This window comes from Neltuma alba, unplaced genomic scaffold, assembly GCF_004799145.2.
Source record: "Neltuma alba isolate B1F8T4 unplaced genomic scaffold, ASM479914v2 tig00006084_pilon, whole genome shotgun sequence".
Lineage (NCBI taxonomy): Eukaryota > Viridiplantae > Streptophyta > Magnoliopsida > Fabales > Fabaceae > Neltuma > Neltuma alba.
In genome coordinates, this window is record NW_021634342.1 from 1 (window position 1) to 22,029 (window position 22,029).

The 22,029-nt window shown below is 35.5% G+C and overlaps 4 protein-coding genes and 1 non-coding gene across 7 annotated transcripts; 2 read left to right on the forward strand and 3 right to left on the reverse strand.

Annotated features, from left to right (window-relative positions):
- Window positions 1-2,812: 2,812 nt before the first annotated feature.
- Window positions 2,813-8,028, reverse strand: LOC114749531 (ribonuclease H2 subunit B-like). Of its 3 annotated transcripts, none has more exons than XM_028938026.1 (11): window positions 7,922-8,028; window positions 7,410-7,514; window positions 6,716-6,775; window positions 6,379-6,480; window positions 5,963-6,039; window positions 4,890-5,013; window positions 4,391-4,455; window positions 4,046-4,115; window positions 3,427-3,502; window positions 3,252-3,333; window positions 2,813-3,172 (listed from the first exon to the last, which is right to left on the reverse strand). In XM_028938026.1, exons 1-11 carry the CDS (start codon window positions 8,022-8,024, stop codon window positions 3,053-3,055), a joined length of 984 nt encoding a protein of 327 aa, XP_028793859.1. In that variant the 5' UTR covers window positions 8,025-8,028; the 3' UTR covers window positions 2,813-3,052. The 3 variants fall into 3 exon arrangements, with proteins under 3 accessions (XP_028793859.1, XP_028793860.1, XP_028793861.1); XM_028938027.1 differs by having other exon boundaries at window positions 3,252-3,325; window positions 3,425-3,502; XM_028938028.1 differs by having other exon boundaries at window positions 7,410-7,569; window positions 7,922-7,987.
- Window positions 8,029-10,252: 2,224 nt separating this feature from the next.
- On the reverse strand, window positions 10,253-11,108 carry LOC114749532 (universal stress protein PHOS34). Its single transcript, XM_028938029.1, has 3 exons — window positions 10,923-11,108; window positions 10,715-10,824; window positions 10,253-10,619 (listed from the first exon to the last, which is right to left on the reverse strand). The coding sequence occupies exons 1-3, from the start codon at window positions 11,095-11,097 to the stop codon at window positions 10,419-10,421; spliced, it is 486 nt and encodes a 161-aa protein (XP_028793862.1). The 5' UTR covers window positions 11,098-11,108; the 3' UTR covers window positions 10,253-10,418.
- Window positions 11,109-13,535: 2,427 nt separating this feature from the next.
- Window positions 13,536-16,142, reverse strand: LOC114749529 (pollen receptor-like kinase 4). Its single transcript, XM_028938024.1, has 3 exons — window positions 15,497-16,142; window positions 14,284-14,892; window positions 13,536-14,192 (listed from the first exon to the last, which is right to left on the reverse strand). The coding sequence occupies exons 1-3, from the start codon at window positions 16,140-16,142 to the stop codon at window positions 13,549-13,551; spliced, it is 1,899 nt and encodes a 632-aa protein (XP_028793857.1). The 3' UTR covers window positions 13,536-13,548.
- Window positions 16,143-19,557: 3,415 nt separating this feature from the next.
- On the forward strand, window positions 19,558-21,468 carry LOC114749530 (uncharacterized). Its single transcript, XM_028938025.1, has 3 exons — window positions 19,558-20,481; window positions 20,580-20,844; window positions 20,937-21,468. Exons 1-3 carry the CDS (start codon window positions 19,558-19,560, stop codon window positions 21,068-21,070), a joined length of 1,323 nt encoding a protein of 440 aa, XP_028793858.1. The 3' UTR covers window positions 21,071-21,468.
- A 384-nt stretch (window positions 21,469-21,852) lies between these two features.
- On the forward strand, window positions 21,853-21,925 carry TRNAR-ACG (transfer RNA arginine (anticodon ACG)). Its single transcript has one exon. It is a non-coding gene; the product is annotated as a tRNA-Arg (tRNA).
- The last annotated feature ends 104 nt before the right edge of the window (window positions 21,926-22,029 follow it).

Below are 22,029 nucleotides of genomic sequence, written 5' to 3' on the forward strand. Positions count from 1 at the left end.
CCAGTCTTCTTCTACTGCGATGCCCTTTGAGGACAATGGAATGAATGATGGGATTCGATTACTCGGTATCTGTCAATGAGTCTTCTGTGCAAATTAACATTAAATGGTATGGTCAGCCATGGCATACTCTTAAGTGTTGTTTTGAAATGCATCCTCATCACGGTCAAAGGAGATGAAGATAATTTCTAGGCTTACACCCTATCTCTCAATGTGTGATAAAGTTCAACCAGATGGGGCATGAATGTTCTGCAAGGCCTGCACCAGTTTGCAGAGAAGAAAAGGCAGATAGTTTTCCCATTGCATGATGACAAGGGTACCTAATCTCAGTTCAAAGATGGTAATGAATTAGCAATAAACATATATTAACGAAGCAGACATTTTTGAGGATGGTCCACACATATATATTATATATATATATATATATATATATATATCCAAAGACAAACCCTACAGAAAGTTTCTGCATAACCCAAGTTACCGTCCTTCACAATAGAAGAAACTCAACACCTTCAGCTTCAAGGATCTTCATAACATTATCGCTATCAATACATGTAAGTTCAATATCCACCATTGCCATTGGAACTTGAGGAAGCAAGAGATGTTCTCCACTCTCCACCTTCCTTTCTTTCAACTTATAAGCTTGCTTGAGACCTATTGATAAGAGAAATTAAACGACTTTTGATAGTAATATCCAAAATAGAATATATTACTAGTGAACATACTAAATAGCCCTATTTATATTTGGCTTTCAATCCTATCTCTATCCCTTCATCTGCTCTGAAAGAGACCTCTGAGGCCAAGGACATTCTAATCATGTGCAAGGGCATCATTTTCCACTTGAAAACTTGGTAAATTTCTTCTCAATATAGAATGGAAGAAAGGAGAGTAAAGGAAAACTAGCTATTTGTACCGAACTTCTAGAAAAGTGGGCTATTAACGGGCTAATATACAAGACAGTAACTCCTAAAGGAGTTGGGAATATTCCTCTGAAGTCTGAAGGAAGCTTCAAATTCTGCAAGAAAGCTTGGGTTGCGTAGACGCCTTCTTAAAAGAGAACCTCATTCTCTAACCCATAACGTCATACACAATAAGTCCGTAAACTGTTTTGATACATTCCTACTTCGTAAACTCAGGTAACCCAGCGAGTTACAGATCTTCGCATTAAATCGGCGTCCTCCGTGTTGAATGAAACGAAAGAGAAGAGTCAAAGCATTTATTTATTTTTTTCTTATTGATTTTCTGGGAACAACAATATTTTTGCAGACAAGTTCGTCAAAACCAGTCAAGAGTCATCAGTAACACTAGAGCATAAACATCATGCAACGAAGAATCAAAACCCGAAGAAAAAGAATAGAAATAGAAATAAAGGAAACTAGCATGAACGGAAAGCAATGCAAAATAGAAACGACTGATCAGTGCAGGTGAATTGTGATTCAAATTATATTCAGGAACGTGCAAGTGGGAAACTTGTAGATCATGAATACCTTTGCAGATGAAGTTGTGGATGAAGAAGCAGGAAAAGAGAGGGGGATTTGAAGCTTTCTGAGTCTGCAAGGTGAAAGCCTGAAAGGGATGGAGAATGGTGTGAAAAATGCAAGCTTTTGTCGTAGTCAAGGCGAAGGCTAGTATTTAATATTGATTGCTACGTCAAATGGAGGCCAGACAAAGTACAAAAGATTCGGATATTGTAAAACTTCAATTTTATTGAATGTTTTGCTTGGGAAGGTGATTTTCTTTTTTTTTTTGTGGACCTGACTTGGGAAGATGAAATAAAAAAAGGACAAAATATTGGTTCAGCATAAGTGGACAATAAAATACTAAGGAGGCCGTTATCTATAACCGCCATTATGTTTCAATGCAATCAATCAGGTGTTTAATTTTTTGCCACTGATCAATCACGCCAAAGCAACACGTGTTCACAGTTTCACACTCCAAAGTTGAGACTCTAAAACGACTCATTAATTAATATATTTTAAAAAACAAATGGGCACGTCAGAAATCTCGTTACAGATAAATAATATGACTTCGAGATTTCTCGTCATTCCACATAAATGAAACGGAAATATATTTAATTATAGAATATTCAAAAATATATCTAATTACAGAAATATATTATTTTGATTAGAAAAATAGTCTTTTTTATTTTCTAATACAGAAATATAATAATTTAATTTCAACTTATAATAAATCTCTTATAAATCCTTTATTTTCAAGCTTTATTGACAATAAAATGAGTTATTGAGTAATTAAGCTAATCTATACATCAGGCCGTAACTCTCAACACGTACATACATATTGAAAATCCAAAACTCATCCACAGAAAAAAGCCTTTCATAGTCAAAATTCTCCCACAAAAAGAAGAAAGCCCAGGGGATAGAAGCTGCTAAACCCTAGCAGACAGGGTCCAGCAGCTTGAAGAGGACGGTCTACACTCGGACTTGCATTGGGTGCTCATCAGGTGATGAGCACCCAATGCTCATCACCCCATCTGATCTGGACGGTCCAGATTTATTTTTATTTTTATTTTTATTTTTTTTAAAAATAATTATTTTAATAGGTATAAGATAAAAATAAAAATAATCTCATAACTATCATTTTTTAAAAATATAATTTTTTCTATTTTAAAATAATTATTTAATGATATTAAATCTGGACCGTCCAAATTAAATCTGGACGGTCCAGATTGCTCATCAGGTGATGAGCATTGGGTGCTCATCACCTGATGACACCAAATGGGAACCCGTCTACACTCAAAAGGAAAAAAGAAAAAGAAAGGTTCAACAAGCATCAAGATATCTACTTGCGCTAGAAATCACGTGAAGGGATAAAGTAAACGACCCCCCATCATATTTAGATGTGGTCTATAAAGGCAGAGGAAAGGTCATCTATGTGATATTGAAAGCGACATGGGCAAAATATTTAATCATATCCTCAAAATAAATTGGACGGTACAAAGTAAGATCTGACTCAACGCTTATCCCATAACCCCGGTGTCTGGAGAACACCATCCATTTAATGACAATTAACTCATATTTCACCAAATGACAGTGCCTTATTTTTTCTTACGGGAAGCCCTGGTGAACATGTCTTTAATGTTGTGTGATTCTGTCTCCATTTTTGGCTTCTTCGCTTGTCTTCCCCTTTTTGCAGGCTTTTTATCCTCATTCTTTTCCTGATGATAATTAATACAAGCTATCAAATTATATTAAAATTCATGGTAGCAACCACAAGTCTCTAGTATTAGTAAATACCTGTAATTCATTAACAAAACCAGGGTCATTACTAGGAGCTTCGCTCACTTGTGCTTTCCCAGTAACCTCAAGTATGTCTAACCTGCAAAAGTTAAGTCCTTGTTAAAACAGTTCTTAAGCCCAAAGAGTATATCCGAGTAATATCTACGTGACAAGACACATTCAAAGGCCATACTTAAGATGATTACACAAATACTGCAACCACGGTTCATTCCTCAAGTACTCTCCTAACATTGAGACTGCGTCCACCACTGCATCAGTAACATCAGTATATTATTAAGCAGCAAAATTTGTGATGCCAAAAAACCAGAGATGCCTTTCAAGTGCGTAATCTAAAAGAAAAGATAGGAAATTCTAGTGGGATATTTATTTTATCAAGTGTGTTGCCTATCAACCATGTAATCTACCAATAGGATAAATTCTGCGGTCCGTTTCCCATTCTGTAAATTTGATAACAAAGAAAAGATGATCATTTGGTTAAATACAGTATATTATGCTATAGATCTGCACCCAATGTTTTAACATGCATTTACTTGATTAAAAACATCAATTCCACAGGTTGCCAATCTAGCCTCATCATAATGTTTGTATACACAATAGTCAAAACGCATAAATCTAAGGGCGGATAGCCAGATACCCCAGCACAGGATCCAAAGGCCCAATATGTTTTCCCAACATGTTCAGTCTTTCAATATAGCGTGTTGATATTTCCTTTTCTCGGTTCAACATCAACCAGAGGAAAATTTTCAACAGCCAGTAGAACAGTATGGTAACAAACAGTTTACAGACTTTACATGTGTCTTTCTCTTCTTGTACAGCATAGTTTTTGCCCAGCTGGGGTAGTGTCTGCTTCAGCTGACAAACCTAAAATAAGAGATGTCAAAACAATAAATTTTAATACCAGTTACAACTTTTCAAGCAACCCAAATCAGTAATAACCAAAAATATATCCAGGATAAATAAAAAATTATGTCAGATGAAAGCACTCTCACAATATACCCAAAGGATACATGTCCTAAATGGCTAACATAATACGAGGGAATATATCAGCCATGTTTTATTCTTACAGTCACTTTATGTCAAGAACATTGTAAAGCACAGACATCACTTCACAAGACAGAGAGGATATGTAGATTCACCTTAATATGCAGCCAACGTTGAACCTTTGAATCATCAAGCCTAAAAAATTTCGTTGACCCAACTTCTGCATATGTAGAGAGAGAAGAGGTAAAAATTAATCACCACAATCACTTATTCTTACCATAGTTTTGTAGAAAATTGATCTCCGCAAAATTAATCCCCATAGACAGCCATGCGGCTATTCCCCCGTATGACAATTTTATTGCTACAAAGCTCCATAAAGAATCTATCCCATTGTCAAGATTTAAAAATCAGTCATATATGCCTGGATATTATTATGGGGGGAAAAGGAAGCAAAAAGTATAGCATGCCTTGAAGTGATCAACAATGGGATCATCATGTTTAATTGTCCATGACCAGTCTAATAGAGAAAAGTCCTAAATCAATAACAGACATCCGAATTTACGCTCAAAATATCTGCTAAATTATTTACTAAAATCATAAGATAACTTGGCAAACTTTCAAACTGCAGCTCTAGATAAGGGCTGCACATGTCACCTTTAACTTCACAAACTACTTGCATACAGTTCTCCACTGTGGACAATAAATGTTGATATTCAGGATACCCATCAACAAACAAGATCTCATCCAGTTGTCTGAATTTACCAGGATCTTCCCCTTTCTGCATGCAATTAAATGATAACTTGAGATATTCAGAAAACATAAATTATCTCTTTCCTCAAAATGAGCAGAATTCTAGAACCTATCTGGCCCTGCAAGACAAGAGCATATCTTTGACATTGCTATGCTCAGAAAAATATAAAAATCCCCCAACTACATGCTGAATGCTACAAGTAGAGTTCGTAAATATGAAAATACTATCCATGGCTCAAGAACAAATTCCTCATTTCTCATAAATACTAGAAGAAGAAAAACTTGCTAAGAAAAGTAGACTCTTTGACAGCCTGACAAGCAGGAGCATGCGACTGGCCTTTTATGTGGATTCCTTTAATGTTGAACTGATATTAATAGGAAAAATTGGTACATATGTAAGAAGTCGCAGATGAGTAGCAGAAAATTCAATTTGGCCTTGTTAAAAATAGTTGATCATTAATTAATGGGTTAAGATGCAAATTTAACCATAAAGTATTTTGTTATGAGGGGCTAACACCATAAATTTTTTTTGAATGCAAAAATATACATAAAAGTTCTAAAATGATGCAAAAATGCAATGACTGTTAAGTCAACTAATGTTGACCATCTAACAAACATGTAGGTCAAGAAAACGGTACAAAAATACAAATAAAGTTTTCAAGATGATGCAAAAATGCCACGGTCATTAAAAAGTTCATGTGTATTTTTGCGCTATTTCAAAAAGTTCATGTGTATTTTAGCACCATTTTTTTAGTTGACATGTTTGTTAAACGGTTCATGTTAGTTGACTTAGCAGCCATAGTATTTTTGACCCATGCGTACTTTTACATCCAAGAAAAGCTTATGGTGCTTGGTGCTCCTGACAGAATATTTCATGGGTGGATTCGCACCTTAACCCTTAATTAATTCATACGAGGAATAGGAAAATAAGGAATGCCTTCCTCTGCAAAATTGGCTGATGAGAAACACAGAATTACCTTCATTCTAGCTTCCTCAAAAATGGGCAACATGATGAAAATAGGATCCACTGGAGTGGACAGATACAACCTGCCATCTGCAGAAGAAGAAAAATATGAATAATAATGATTAAACTGACAGTAATTGCCAAGAATTCAAGCTGAATCTATGCAGTCATAATAAATTTATCATATGTGAAAGAGACTTATAGACTGATTACAGACTAAGTAGTTGAAATAATCTCATGCAATCTAAGAAAAGGACATTAGAAGAAAACTGTTAGTTTTCCTCACACAGAAGACAAATTATAAATAGAAATGTACCAAATGCCATATAATTAATTAACTATATATATATATATATATATATGTGACCGTGCAAAAATAAGGAGCACCACTAGATCAATACTATATAGCTGAGGAAATCCAGCATCTACCTTCACATAGATAATCTCCCAAGAACCACGATCCATATGATTTTTTAAACCATTGAAGCTCTTGAAGCGTCCCATTTACAAAGAGGTAGCGGGTAGCATTTCCTTCAACCAAGTTAAAACAAGTTAGAATCATAAATAAATAGGAGGAGGAGGCAAAGAGATAAGGATAGAATATTCAAAAGCTTCAATATTTCATATCCCAAAGACGGATTTCTAGCTAAGTGATAGAGCAATATTAACAGAACTATATTAAATTAAGTAATTAACCAACACTTTAAGTACTCGAGACACACAGTTCGCAAGAACTCATACATTATGATTTCGGGGAAGCACCTACCTGATTTGGGATGACGAAGCAAAAGCAAGCGTCCTAAACCATTTCCACTTGTACCAGGATCTGCATTTACATAGAGGGAGACAAAGTTCAAAAGCTCTTGCGATTGTAAAGTAACATACTTAGTATAATATCAATCACAAGGCGGTGAATGAACAAAAATCAAAATAAAATAATTAATCAGTAGCTATAACTTACATAGCATACTAAGGCATATAAAACATATATTCTATAATTAGCATGTTTTGAGTCTCCTAGTTGTTTTCATGCACTCATGTGCATTATAGGAGAAAATTGTTTGTTCGTCAATCCAATGGTCCACTTTTTTTATCTTTTAAAATAAAAGACATCCTTTTTGCCTTGTCAGAACTCATAGATTACGAGACAGCGTTACTTTCATTCAGAATCATCTAATCCTATGTGCATTAACACTGAAGTTTAGAAATTTGCCATCTCAATAATAAACATGCTAACCATATCACATCTGATGATAAGATCTTCCTCAGGTATGTTTCTACTTAATTAGCAATAACTTGTGACCTCTACAAATAAAGCAATCTTTAGTTAGGTCAAGTTGTCAACATGATGCGTATGCTAGATACACAAAGACAAGCGGAATGACGAATTTATATTTCTTTTTACAGACAACACAAAATCAGACGCACATTTAAAATCAACGATATAAATATAGATTTACCAGGGGCAATGAGAACCCGAGGTTCCCCGACGCCTTCCCACCAACCCATTGAACTACCGGGTTTAGCAAGCAATGGTGCAAGAAAGCTTCGCTCAGCCCTAGCAGCTGCCACAAGTTGGTTAAGGTATAGTTTAGTGCTCTGAAGCTCCCATTTCCTCCTCTGAAAAAAATAAGTAGACACCAAATTGGCACGCGAATATCTTTTTTGACCAATGAGGCTGTCATATTCAGCAGCAATTCGCTAACCAACGACACAACTTAAGTGGCAAAATAGAAAGAAAAACGACTTCAACGAAGAGAACTACTTTACGTCATCGATATAAGTACCAGGCTTTCGCAGCGACGGGAACCGAAATAGCGTTGAAAAGGCAACAAGAGAATAGTTAAGTAAAACTAGATAAATGGAATTTAGAATTCTTCTTCAAAATGATCCTTTGGTTCGGTTGCGCAGAACCAACGAAGAGGAAAAAGAAAATGACACGGAGCAATCCAGAAACGAAGAAGTACTTTACATGGAAACTGGAAGAAAATCGTGGTGGCGTCCAGCGAGCAGCGGCAGCGATAAGGAGGGAAACTGGGCGGCGGGTCTAGGCGCGACAGAGTGTTATTAGACATAACACCCGCCATTTTTTTATATTTACAAAGGCGGAAGGCAGACGATCTTCAATTATCGTCAACATAATATTAACAGTACGGAATGGAATGATAATTTAGGTTTTTTTTTTTTTACCAGAATAATTTAGGTTCATTGTAACATTAGCATTGTTCATTTTCGCCAATCGATACATTGGAATTTTTTTAATCCGCGTCAAACTTAATAAGATATTTTTTATAATTACCTGTATCACCATAACAGGTTTGGGAGGTGATTGGCAATATGATAAAACCATGGTTTTGGTTTCAAATTTGTCAAACAGGAAGTAAAATTAACAAACCGTGGTTTCAGACCAAAACCATAGTTTTAGGAAAAGTGAATCTATTTTGTTTATGGCTTAAATTAGAGAGTATGATTGTGCCTGTCAGAGTAGATCTCAACGATAATATGACTTTAACACCCCTCAATTATTTTTTATAAACATATTTAATCTTATATTTTATAAATATATACACATATTAATTAATTATTAATTATATTATCTTATGTATTATTAATTATGTTAGTAAAAAATATGTTATTAACAATTTTATTTCTTCAAGTTAAAATATATCATAAAATTTATCTTTTATGTAATTATCATATTAACTTATGTCTTTTTTAGTAATTTGTACATATAAAAAGTGCTTCTGATAATAATTATCTAAACACTCTCACTTTACAAAATCTATTCTTCACAAAATTTATTCTTCTAAGAATCTATTATTCAGAAGCTATTCTCTAAATCATGGTTTGGTTTTATCCAAACACCCCCTTAGTTTACTTAACTTCAAAAGTGCTTTTAAAAAATATTTTTTTATAAATTGAAACAAAATTTTTTATATATTTATTTTTTATATTATAAAAATATTTTTAAAATCATGATTTTGTTTCTATCCAAATACTTTTAAAAAAGAATTCAAATAACTACCTAATCCATAGAGAACTAAACCAGCAATTATTTTTTTAGATCAAGGTGTTTGGTAAATTGAAACCAAGGGAGTGTTTGGATGAAACCAAACCATGGTTTAGATAATAGTTTCTGGAGAATAGATTCTTAGGAGAATAGATTTTGTGAAGTGAGAGTATTTGAATAATTATTATCAGAAGCACTTTTTATATGTACAAATTACTACAAAGGACATAAGTCAATATGATATATTTTAATTTGAAAAAATATAATTGTTAATAACATATTTTTTACCAACATAATTAATAATACATAAGATAATATAATTAATAATTAATTAATATGTGTATATATTTATAAAATATAAGATTAAATATGTTTATAAAAAAATAATCAAGGGGTGTTAAAATCATATTATCGTTGAGATCTACTCTGACAGGCACAATCATACTCTCTAATTTAAGCCATAAACAAAATAGATTCACTTTTCCTAAAACTATGGTTTTGAGTTCAAAACCATGGTTTTGGCCTGAAACCACGGTTTGTTAATTTTTCTTCATATTTGACAAATTTGAGACCAAAACTATGGTTTGGTCTCAAAACCATGGTTTTATCATATTGTCAAACACCCCCCGATAATGTTTTGAACATCCCTTGAGAGTGTTTTGTCTTTTTGTCATTTTGGCTTCAACTATTCCCAAATGCCAATGACAGGTACCAGTGAGCCCATTTGAAACATTTTATAAATAGTTTCTTAATAGTGATTTATGGAATACGAGATAAGTATGTAAAAGAAGTTTTATCTAGACTTACATAAAATGGGATTTCTTAAATTCTCCCAATCAGGCCTTGTATTATTTTTGCTAAATTAATAGACCACCCAAAAAAATAAAAACGCAAATAAAATTAGACTCTCCAGTATCATATAACAATAATATTTGTAAACATTTTAAAGAACAAATAATTAACAAACTTTATTTAATGATAAACAAAAAACTATAACCTACCCTTTTTTACCGGGCAGAGAAAGAAAAAAATTCTTTAATCCTATTTATAAATTATTTTATTAAATTTTTAATATAATATATTAGAATGTATATAATTATCTTTTTTAAAAAGTATATTTATTTATTACATAAAAGTATGATTAAAAAATTATTATATTTTAAAAGATAGGTAATACAAAAAGTTGTTTGGATATCTCAATAATCACTTCTCAGAAATATTTTTTTGTAAATAAAAAAAAACACTTATAAAATAATAATTTTAATCTTACTCAAACACTCCTGAAGCTTTTCCTGATAATGCCTTATAAATACTACCGCAGAAAAGTAGCAACGTACATGAGCTTTTTTCAGCTGGCGAAAGAAAAAAAAGAGCTTTTTTTAATTATCTGATTTATTAATTTACAAGGTATACAAATACAGCACTGGAAATTTACAAGGGAGTGAAAGAAAGGAGGAATTTATGATTTGGGCTTCTTGACGATGAGAACAGGGCACTTGGCTTTCTGAGCGCAGTGGTTGCTCACACTCCCAAGGAAGGCCCTCTTTATGACGCCATAGCCATGGCTTCCCATCACCAGCACGTCCGCCCCCAGCTTCTCCGCCGCCTCGCAGATCGCGTCCCTCGCGTCCCCATTCTCCACCCTCGTCTCCACCTTCACCTGTTTCATTCGCTCACCCTCGTCAATAATCGCCATTTCCACCTCCATCACAAATCATCTATCAATCTCAGAAAAAGGAAATCGCTAAAACCTACCTGCTGCTGCGCATTTGCACAAAGCTTCTTTGCTTTCTCCATCACGCTATCCGCCACTTGGTCGCTGTACCTCTCCATGGCCGCCGATACATCAGCAGAGAACAAATATCCTGACCAGAAAAAAAGAATTACCAAAGGCTAAAGCCAATAGAAGGAAGAAAAGGGCAAAGACGGGGCATAACATAATAGCGATGGGATTAACACGAACCGCCGGCGCCATCTAAGGCGGTGTAAACAGGACGAGGTGCCTTGCAGTAGAGCAGAATGAGAGTATCATCGGAGTTTGGGTGGACCAGATTGTTGAGGCACCATGAGAGAGCGTGCATACTCTCCTCTCCTTCGTCGACGGCCACCAGAATTCGACGTTCCTTCTTTTCTGACATTTCTTCGCTTTGATGATGATGATGATGATGATGAGCCAGGCGCAGCTAAGGAGTTGTATTTAAAGGGTGACTTTCATATTCACGCTTGACTCAAACCTGTTGGCGTCCTGGTTTTTGTCAAGTTTCAACCCAGTGGGCCAAAACCAACGATGAAATCTTATGGATAAACTTCCAGCTCAGACTGTACCCAAGCATTCAAGCCTAAAAATCTAGGATATTTCTTACTCGCATGATGTAGATTCATGATTGAGGTCTAATCAATTTATTAATAAAATATCCTCATATTCGGTCAAAAAATAAAATAAAATAAAATATCCTCATCCCGTACTAAGTTTGAAAACCAGTAAAAAAATCGATTCTAGTTCTGAGACTTTTGGTAATCTATGATTTATATTAGTTTTTCTATTTATTATTTTTTAAATTAATTTATCTACTTTATATATAAAATCTCGTAACGCCCAATTGAATTGGGAGTGGTTTAATACATGGTTGGATTGAACACAGGTTGGATTCCCAGCTGGAGCTTAAATAGCCTCATTATTGTTCCAAATATCCCCCTATTAATTGACATTTAGTGAGCAGTCATATGAGAAGATAGACAAGCACATTACTTTTTCATTGTTGGTCATCAAATCTGTTCGTTCTATGAATTTTATGGCTCTTTAAAACACAACTCTCAAATTTGTCACTCCTCTACAATGAGGATCAGATGATGGGTTATATGACCTTTTAAAAGTTGTTCTCCTCCTTCCTCTGTTACAACAAGGGGCATAATAGCTTTCAACAATTTGGCTGTTCTATCCACTTCACTGCTCCTTACTTGTAGTATTTGATTTTCCAGTACCAGGCTGGTTTGGCAGTCTCAATGAGTCGGTCATTTTCGAATGCTTTCAAAAGAGATCTTTTATTTCGTTTCTTCAGTTTGTGTCCAACAAATAAAATAATCTACAAAATATGCCTAACGTCTTATTGTGGCATGTGCTATAAGGAAGTGGATTGCCAAAGGTTTCGTTATACACTCCTCGCTAGATTGGAATGATTCTGAACAGAACATAAGTAGATGAGTAAGTGGTCAACATTACTTATTTATTCAAGGTCTACTCACTAACTGAACCTATGAACTCTGTGCAGGATACTCAGATAGAAGGTTGCATTACCCCAAGGGGATTACTAGAGTACTATAGGAAGGATCTTTAAGACAGGCAAGTGAAAGTTTTGAAATAGTTGGTAATGAAACTAGAGTTATCACACATTTTTTTGAAGAAGATAAACGCATAATCGCTACTTGTAGTTTTTCTTTCTTCTTTTCGTTTTTTATTTTCTGCTTATCAAATGCTTGCTTTCTTCATGTGCGTGGAAGAGGGGTTTAATATTCTTTGCCTTTTTAGGTGTATCAGCGTAGTGTGATATAATTTTGCAGTTTTTTTTTTACTCTTTATACACATTTTCATACAATTTATTATGATTATTATGATTATCTATTCTAATCTAAGTGAATCTAATTACACAAATAATCTATCACAACTATAATTTTAATCAAATGCATTGACTTGTGCATTGCACGGGGAAGAAGTTTCTAATTTAACTTATAAATCTATTTATAATTTAATATTACATATAAATATTTTTTATATTAAAAAGTGAATAAATAATGCAATTTGATATCGTTGCATTAAATTCTATAAAGTACCCGGGTAATCTACTAATTTCATTAGAAACAAAGTGCTTTTTTTGGGGGCAAAAATATATAGATACAACAATCCATTCACAATACTCAGCAGGAAAGCTCAAAGGCAAAAAGGGACTTTTTTTAAGGTAGATACCCCAAAATCAAAAGGTGTAATCTGCTCTCTCATGCTTTGCAGAAATCCGAAATTTCCACAAATATGGTTTAGTGTACCTTGGGGAGCCCAGAATTAAAGGTTTTCTTTCTCGTATCAATAGCAATTTTGGTTATGCCAACAGAATTGAATCTAGTGAAAAGAGATTAGTCCATCATAACATGCCGAATTAAGGTTCAAATTCCTATTAAAAAAGGTCTCACATTTAGTGTAATTGTACTTCGAATAGGATTTTATCTAATAAAAAGATATCTATGCGCTTTAGGGGGGAAAAACAACTTTCGTTCTAACAAAACCAATGATACAAGGATGATGGTATTTTCTTTTTAATTTATTTATACAAGAATCCATTGGCTGTCCTTTACTTGCCCTTCGTCATTTACCACACGAAGGGGTCCTCGACGAAGACTAACGTGAGTGTGAGCGTAAGCGTGAAGCCATTTTTGACCGACCAAGCGGTCCAGCAATTCATCGTCATCGATACATGTATGCTACAAAAAAAAAAGGGGGGAAGAATCAGAATAATGACAATACAAATGAAAAAAAGCTCCAAACTTTGGTTTCTTGACATTATTGGCCATATGAACTAGCTGGGTGGTGGGAGCGAGAATTAATCCTCGTCGGTGATAGGCCTGGAGGAGGACAAATCTGCTTCGCTGTTATTAAAAGAAGAGAAATCGTCTTCACTGTCCTTCTCCTTCAATTCCTCAATCTTGGCTATCGCCTGCTTCCAATCCCACCGATTCTCCACGTCCCATTCACAACAGTAGATTCCTATCTTCAACAGCTTCAGCATCTCTCCTTCACCATTCCTCGTACCCAGAATATCCTTATCGAACACCTCCCCTGTCCACTCTTCTCTCACCACCGAGTTCACCCACGTGGCCAAGTCCGAGTTCGCTCCTTGCCCATGTCGTAGGTAATTTGCCGGGAATTTCCCTGTCAGTAGTTCCAGAATGAGAATCCCCAAACACCACAGGTCCGTCTTCTGGCTGGGTCGCTCCGATTGGTTCATCTCTGGGGCCTTGTATGCTGCCATGAACCGTTGAGCGTGGCTCTTGTTCATCACCGGCACGAGTCCGTACTCCGTCAAACGAGGCTCCATTGAGCAGTCTAGCAGAACATTCGAGGATTTGAGATGTCCATGTGGTAGCTTTTCATCTGGGAATTCTCTGTAGAGGTAAGCTAATCCTCTCGCTACTCCTTTTATGATTTTCAATCGGGTTGACCAGTCTAGCCCAGAACCACGCCTACCTGTAAAATAAATAGCATTTGAAATCATATATGAGCATTTTGAGTTTTACCAGCTTTTGGTTTGTGATGAAGAGAGGTATATAGTATATACCATGGAGATGACTGGCCAAGCTGCCATTTTCAACCAAGTCATAAACCAGAAGCTTTTCTTCTCTTCTGTAGTGGAAAGCGACCAGGGGAAGAAGGTTAGGATGGCTTAGGCTTCCGAGCCTTCTCATGTGCTCAAAGAACTCTTGTTTCCCAAGATTGTTCATGTGCTTAAATCTCTTCACGACCACGGCTGGTCCGTTCAAAACAATAGCCTTATACGTAGATCCAAAACTTCCACTGCCCAGAATTTCAGCCGAGGCTCTAAGAAGATCTTGCAGATCAAATCTCTCGTTGTCTTTCTTAAGAAAGTTCAAATCCCCACCCTCGCCCTTCTTGAATTCAACTGTCAGATCAAGTGATGGACTCTTCTTAATTACCAATGGCGCACTGTTTTGATGCTGCACTTGCTGAACCGTAGTTTGCGTCTGAGAACTACGTCTTCTTCGCCTCCGGCGACGACGAACAATTAAAGCTGCTATAATTGAAGCCAAGAGAATGACAGCCACCACTATAATAGCAATTATAAGAATATCTCGCTTCCTTGAGGAGGACTTTTTGCAGGGACTCAAAGGTTTTCCACACAATTCGTTTCCTATTGCACCGCAAATTAATTAATTAACAGACATCAACATGGTATGCAGAATATGTTGCTTCAGAAAATATGTAGAACACAATTTTCAACTGTTTATTTTTCTTATTTATGATCATTGTTAGCCTCTGCATTATTCAGTTGATACTGGACCTGAGGCATAAACGTGCATGCAGCTCCAGCTTACTTCGTATGACTAGATTAAGTAATATAAAGCTTCCTGTCCATTAAATTTAATGCTATGAAGGATTCACAGAATAAAAATCATTCGCTTATACATCTCTGTCCTATAAAATAAAATACAGTAGTATCTTGCCAAATCTTTCAACTAGCTGGAAGAAATCAAATCCCTTACTATAGTTTTTTAAATAAAAAGTATCGTGCAATTTGAATATCTTTCTAAAGACAGAATAATATTCAACCTCGAAGTTTATCTTAGGCTAAAGATGTTAGATACGAAACTTAATGAAGTGAGAATAAAAACAAAGTTAAATCTCATCTTGAATACACTTTCCTCTTATAAATAACAGTGACGAAAAAAGTTAATGAAATGTAAGTAGCATTGAAAATATTTGAACACCTACAGGAACATGAGAGATGATTAAGGATTATATTGTGAGCTTACCATCATTTGCGCTGGGATCGCCAACGTTTGTGCTTCCTGGTGTTTCACCTTCGAGCTGGTTGTTGGATACATTGAAAACTCTGAACTTATTTTTGGTTCGAAACTCTGGAATGTTTCCCTCAAAGTGATTCGAATGTAAGTCCAAATCCAAAAGGTTGGGCAATTCAGCAAGAGAACTAGGAATGCGACCGGTGAACTCATTTTCATCCAAGAATACCTTGCTCAGATATTTCATACCCTCAAAAGCATTATCAGGGATGTCTCCAGAGAACTTGTTATGGGACAAATACAGTCCCTTCAATCTCCCAAACCTGTTAAAGCTAGGCATTTTACCTTCAAAATTGTTGTTCTTGACGCTAAAAGACTGCAAATTGGACAATCCCAACAGGGTATTAATATCTATAGTGCCACTCAGTCCCATCTTCTCCAGTATCAAGTGAAATCCACCTTTGCGACATTTTATACCTTTCCAGTTACAGACACTGATAGATTGGTTCCAGTTGGACAAGGCATCGGCATTAGACAAGAAGCTCTTGAACTCGATCAGAACCTGAGGGTCATCGGCCAAAGATGGAACAGAGCAAAGGGTTAGGAGGAAGAAGCTGAGGAGGAGGAGAAGCCCATGAGAGGCTTTGGGGTGAGCCATACATGGAAGAACATGGAAAATGGAAGGCAGCATGAGAGCTGATGAGACAAGTTTTGGGTCACATAAAGAGAGAGCAATAAGCATGCATAGGGATTCTTGAGGAAATAATAATGAATAGTTTAAAGGGGGAGTGACATTGAAAAGGTCGTTCCAGCTGGGAAGAATTGAACTGGTATATGCCGGCCACATATGGCAGGTTTAGTCTTGTTTGCTTAGGAGAGTTAGTTTAATACATTTATAGAGCAAGGTTGTGTGCTGGTTTGGTGTTGTTTTCCTTGTTTATGATGAACACTCTATGTCTCTTCCTTTTGCATTGACGGTTGGCCGTCTCTCCCCAATAGTCCAATGGACAATATTATATAATTTTCATTTTTTATGCTTTTTTTTTTTCCTTTTAAGTACAGGCAAATTTTACTCAACTAAGGTAGTTTTTTTTTTCTTATGCTTGATATATTTTCTGCGCATCCCATCTAAGTTCTTGAAGCCTAGCTCCGAGTGTTCGCTGAGCAGATGATATAAACTTTTATTACAATTATATATTGTTTAATATTTAAAGTGTTCATAAACAAACTCTTTACAGCAAATAAGTTTCAATCAGTTTTTTTTTTAAATGAGGAAAATAAAATTAAAGTTTTTTTTTATAGAATTCATTCAAGCATTATTTGTATGCGATTCTTTTCCTTGGCGTGTTTTTCCTTCTAATGATGCCTGAAAAATTGGGATCTTCTCTCTTGGTTTTTTTTTTTTGGGGGTCCCGGGGGTTTAGTAGGATCGGGTTCGGAATGTTTAGCTTTAGCCCATTGCGCTAGAATCTTGCTTTTAATTTCATTCTCCCAATAAAAGAGCTGAAGGAGATCACTGTATGCAGACGTCAACCTCATCAATTTAATTTAATATAGGACTAGTTTCAATTTTTAATATAAAAATTAGTTGGCCAATTTAAATAAATTAAAAAATTAGTTAAATTATTTATTTATAATAAATTGGTGTTATTTTTTCTAAAATATCCTTACTAATCAAATATATTACTCTTTTGATTCTTAATATAAGACCTAATTATTGAATTGATTTTGGTCTTAAATATAAGACTTATTTATCATATTTATCAATTTTTTCTAAATTATCCTTATGGATACTCCCTCAATCATAATCAAGCAGAAGAGGAAGGAAGGATATTAAAAAAGATGATCATGGTGTTTTAGGAAAAACATACTCCTCCGATCTTTAATATAAGACCCATTTAACTAATTTAATTTAATTAAGAAAGTTAGGGAAGTTAGTTAACTATAAGTCTTACATATATTAAGGACCGGATGAGTATCATATTTATTATAATTAACTAATTTGTCTAACTTTCTTAATTTAATCAAATTAGTTAAATAAGTCTCATATATGTTAAGGACCAGATAAGTAGTTAGAACTACCATTACTATAAGGACTACTTTGAGGGGAAAAAAAGATAAATACAAGAGATAAAGTAAATTGAGATTTTATATTTAAAACCAAAATAAAAGTCAAACTAACTCTTATATTAAGAACTGAAGATAATAATAGATAATACTACTTCTAATACTTAATATAAGATCTAATTAAATAATTTGATGATATTAAAATGTTATTAAATTATTTAATTATAGTATATATTATATCGTCTCTCTAAATTACTTATATATATCATCAAATTATTTATAGTGAATTTTCTAGTCAGCTGAATGGAAGAAAGGGAGTAGTAATACGTAGAAATGTAGAGAGAAAAGGCAGATCCAGTTGGCGGCAGTGGACCGATGAGTGATTTGGTTGGTGACGTGGAAGAGTTGTAGTGGGCGTAACAGCAGAGAGTTGAGACGGGAAGTGACAGGTGACCAGTCTCATTGTCCCGGCCCGTGACCCCATTTCCTCGCCACGCACTTCTCCTTTGTTGCTTATTCATTCACTTCTACTTTGGTGTCCACTTAACTATTATAAATAATATATATACTGTTATACTAAAATTTAATATTACCATATGGTTTCATCTGTCTCATTTTCAATGTTCTATTAAAATTATTTTTTCTCGATCAAATGATGATGCTTTATTTTCCTTTTCTTGATTTAAGCTGGTCACGTTGATGAATCTCTACTGTCATAAAGTATAAATAAAACATTGCATGCATAGATGAAAGATCTATCATAAAATCGCATATGATCGTAATATTAAATCTGTGAAAAATCACGCAAGTGATTTATAACATGAAACCAAAACATGTTCTATGCCATATGTATACATTGTTTTGAGTTTTGTGCGCATTATGTATTTCTTTTGACTCCAGCAGCTTGGGATATTTAAATCCAACGCCAAGAGAGTAAACCGCGTTTTGTTCCTAAACTTTGAGTTTGCTGCTTTTGTGACACGAATTTCAACAAAGAAACCAATTCTTTTTTAAAATTGTAGGCTTGTAGCATGTTAATTAATTACAAATTCAATTTGATTTTAAATACTCCTCCAGTCCTAATTATAAGACCCAATTGACTTATTTGAGGAGATTAAGGAAGTAAGTTAAGTTGGTTATTTATAATAAATAAGTATTGTAATTCCTAAAATATCCTTGCTAATTAAGTATATTGGCTAAAACTATCATTATTAGAAGGATTATCTTGGAAAAAAATGCATAAATATAAGAGACAAAATGGATTGGGGTCTTATAATTAGGACCAAATAAAAAGTCAAATGGGGTCTTATAATAAGGACCGGAGGAGTATAAGATTATTAATTTACTCTGCTTTCAATGTTTATCAATTTTGTTCTTAAATAATTCTTGTGTTGATAACACATATTAAAAAGTTTTCATAAAATGATAGTTTCAATGTAGACAGCATATTTTAAAGGAGACAATATCAGTTTATGATAAAAAAATTAATTTAACCAATTTTTTTAATATTCATAAATTAGCCACATAGTTTTTATATTAAAGATAGCAGATGGTATTAACTTTCAAATTCAGTCTAAGAATAAATTCTTTAAACTTAAAATTGTAGAAAATAAAAGTTCTGTTTATTTTGCTCTAGCCTTGTGTGTGTGTATATGCACGCAGCCAGACGTTCCACAATGACAGCTAAAGCATATTTATGATCCTATTAGCAGAAGAGAAAAGAATATGAGAAGGACGTGCACATAGAAAAAGCTACTCCTAATACATAAACAAATCTGGTATCCCTGCTTTATTCTTGGCTTTCATGAGACCCTCTCCTACAAGGCAAACACAACTCTCTCACGAGACAAAGCAAGGTTTCTACTTTTTTCTCTCTGGGTTTCATCTTCTTCACTCCTCTTTTAAACCCCATTTTCATACACTCACATCTATATAAATCATCAAGAGCTGCCATTTCCTGTGGCTCTCGTTCTCTCTTTCCCTTCCATTATTACAGACCACACTATATGGACTCTTCCGCCAGCACCGCCATTGACGTGGATTGCTCCGGCAGACGCGTCTCTTTCGCCGATCAATGCCAACCTAATAACGTTCCTCTGCTTTTGCAGCCATCTTACGCGAGGTCCAAGTCTATCATCTCCGACGAGCTCCGAAACTTTCGGATTAGCCTCAAATGGTGTGCTCTTGATCACTCTTCCAGCCTAGGGAAGCTTATCTCTTACGTCTTGTTCGTGTTTCTCGCCATCGTCGTCCCTATCCTCACCTCCATCTTCATTCGAGTCCCTGAATCCGCCGCTGAAGATGACCCCCTCTCTTTCAACAAGCTTGTTCAGTTACCAGAATCAATCCTCGCCATTATCTCCTTCTTTACTCTCTCTCGCTTCTTCCACAGGTACGGGCTGAGACAGCTTCTCTTCTTAGACATCTTGCAGGACGACTCTACGTACGTTCGACGAGGGTACACGCGAGAGCTGGAGAAGGCCTTCAGATACTTAGCCGCCATAATCTTACCATCCTTCTTCGTAGAGCTTGCCCACAAGATCATATTTTTCTCAACAGTGAAAGTGTCTGTCCCACATATAAGCCCCGGGTTTCCCCTGAATTCCATCGTGTTATTGTTAATGTTGGTTTCGTGGATTTACAGAACAGGGGTGTTCTTGTTGGTGTGCGTGATGTTTAGGCTAACCTGCGAGCTTCAGATACTGAGATTCGAAGGGGTTCATAAGCTATTCGAAGGTTGTGGGTCTGATGCAAATGTGATATTTCGTGAGCATGTCAAGATCAGAAAGCAGCTGTCTGTTACAAGCCATAGATATAGGTTCTTCATAATTGGGTGTTTGGTTACTATCACCGTTAGTCAGTCGGGTGCTCTCCTGCTGGTTTTAGCTTCCAAATCCGATAAGACATTCTTCAATTCCGGTGATCTTGTGGTAAGTAACCATATAATTAAGCACTCGTTGCGACAATGACTGGTCGATCAAACAAGTAATTAATTAAAGTATTGGGATGAAACATTGGGAAAATGCAGATATGTTCGGTGGTTCAGTTATGTGGGTGCTTCTTGTGCCTACTGGGAGCCGCGAGGATCACACACAGAGCTCAAGGGATAGTGGCAATTGCGACCAGATGGCACATGTTAGCCACAAACGCGTCTGCCGAATCAGAATCCGATAATCAATGGAAATCTCAGACTCCAGAAGGATTTGGAAATGAGAGTGATTATGATACCTCCGACATATACATATCAGTAACCCCTCAACAGCCGTCTTCCTTTCAAACCAGGCAAGCTTTAGGTGAGTGTTATCCTCTTATTCGTAATGTTTGAGGATGTTGATGCTTCGTTAGGTGTTTATATTCATGTTGTGTTTGATTTCTTTGGATGCAGTGACGTATTTACAGCACAATAACGTAGGGATAACGCTGTTTGGGTTCGCGCTCGATCGAGGATTGCTCCATACTCTGTTTGCCTTTGAGTTTTCTCTGGTGCTCTGGATTCTGAGCAAGGTGGTTGTTTTATGAGCGAACGTTTATGCCCAGAACGGAGCCTTGCTTGGAGGGTTTGTATGAAATGGGCCATTTATAGTTTTGAGGAGTTGAAAGGTTCAGCTTGAAACTTTGGGAGGCTGAGGAGCCGTTATTTTATAAATCCAGTGTCTTTATATATACTTTTGTTTGTTGCCGGCGCTGTAACAGCGGTGTATTAAATTCGTGTTAAAAAAATTGTGTCAAGCTAGTAAAAAAAAAAAAAAAATTTGGAAGTGTAAAATACGATGATGGTGATGATGATAAGTCTGCACCTAAGAATATATAGCAGATGGCATGCAAGTTTCATTTTTTGAAACTAGAGCTTTGGTGTTTATCTGAATTTTTGTGAATAGGTTATAATTTGCGACTTTTCACTTCCCTAGTATGTATAATTTTACTCCCGCATATGTACTTACTTTGTCATCCCATGTGCCTGTTGCCCATCAAGCATATGCGTCCTAAATTCTCTGTTATGCTTCTCCCCAGTTTTTCTCTCAGAAAATAAAAACCCTGCACACTCTCTCAATCGTGATCACTTGTGACTTGGCCAACAAAATAGGATCCTCGTATACTGGGGACATTTCAATATCCAACGCTCTCATAACATGTAAATCTGCAAATTTATGGCATGAGGAATTCGGTTGTCACTCAAAATCTTGGGTCGAGGACTCGAGGGTTGAAATTATTAATCCCTGGGAACTTAAAGTGAATTTCCACCTGCAGTGATTTTACATTTACAAGATTAAGGTAATTTTTACGCACCCCCCCCATCAGTTGACTCCATGGCCCAATGGATAAGGCGCTGGTCTACGGAACCAGAGATTCTGGGTTCGATCCCCAGTGGAGTCGCGACGGTTTTTAATATTTTATATTTGACCATTCAATAACGCAATGACTTTTCATGCAGCATTATAACTAGATTCTTTTCCCCTCACTTAATAACTTAAAATCAT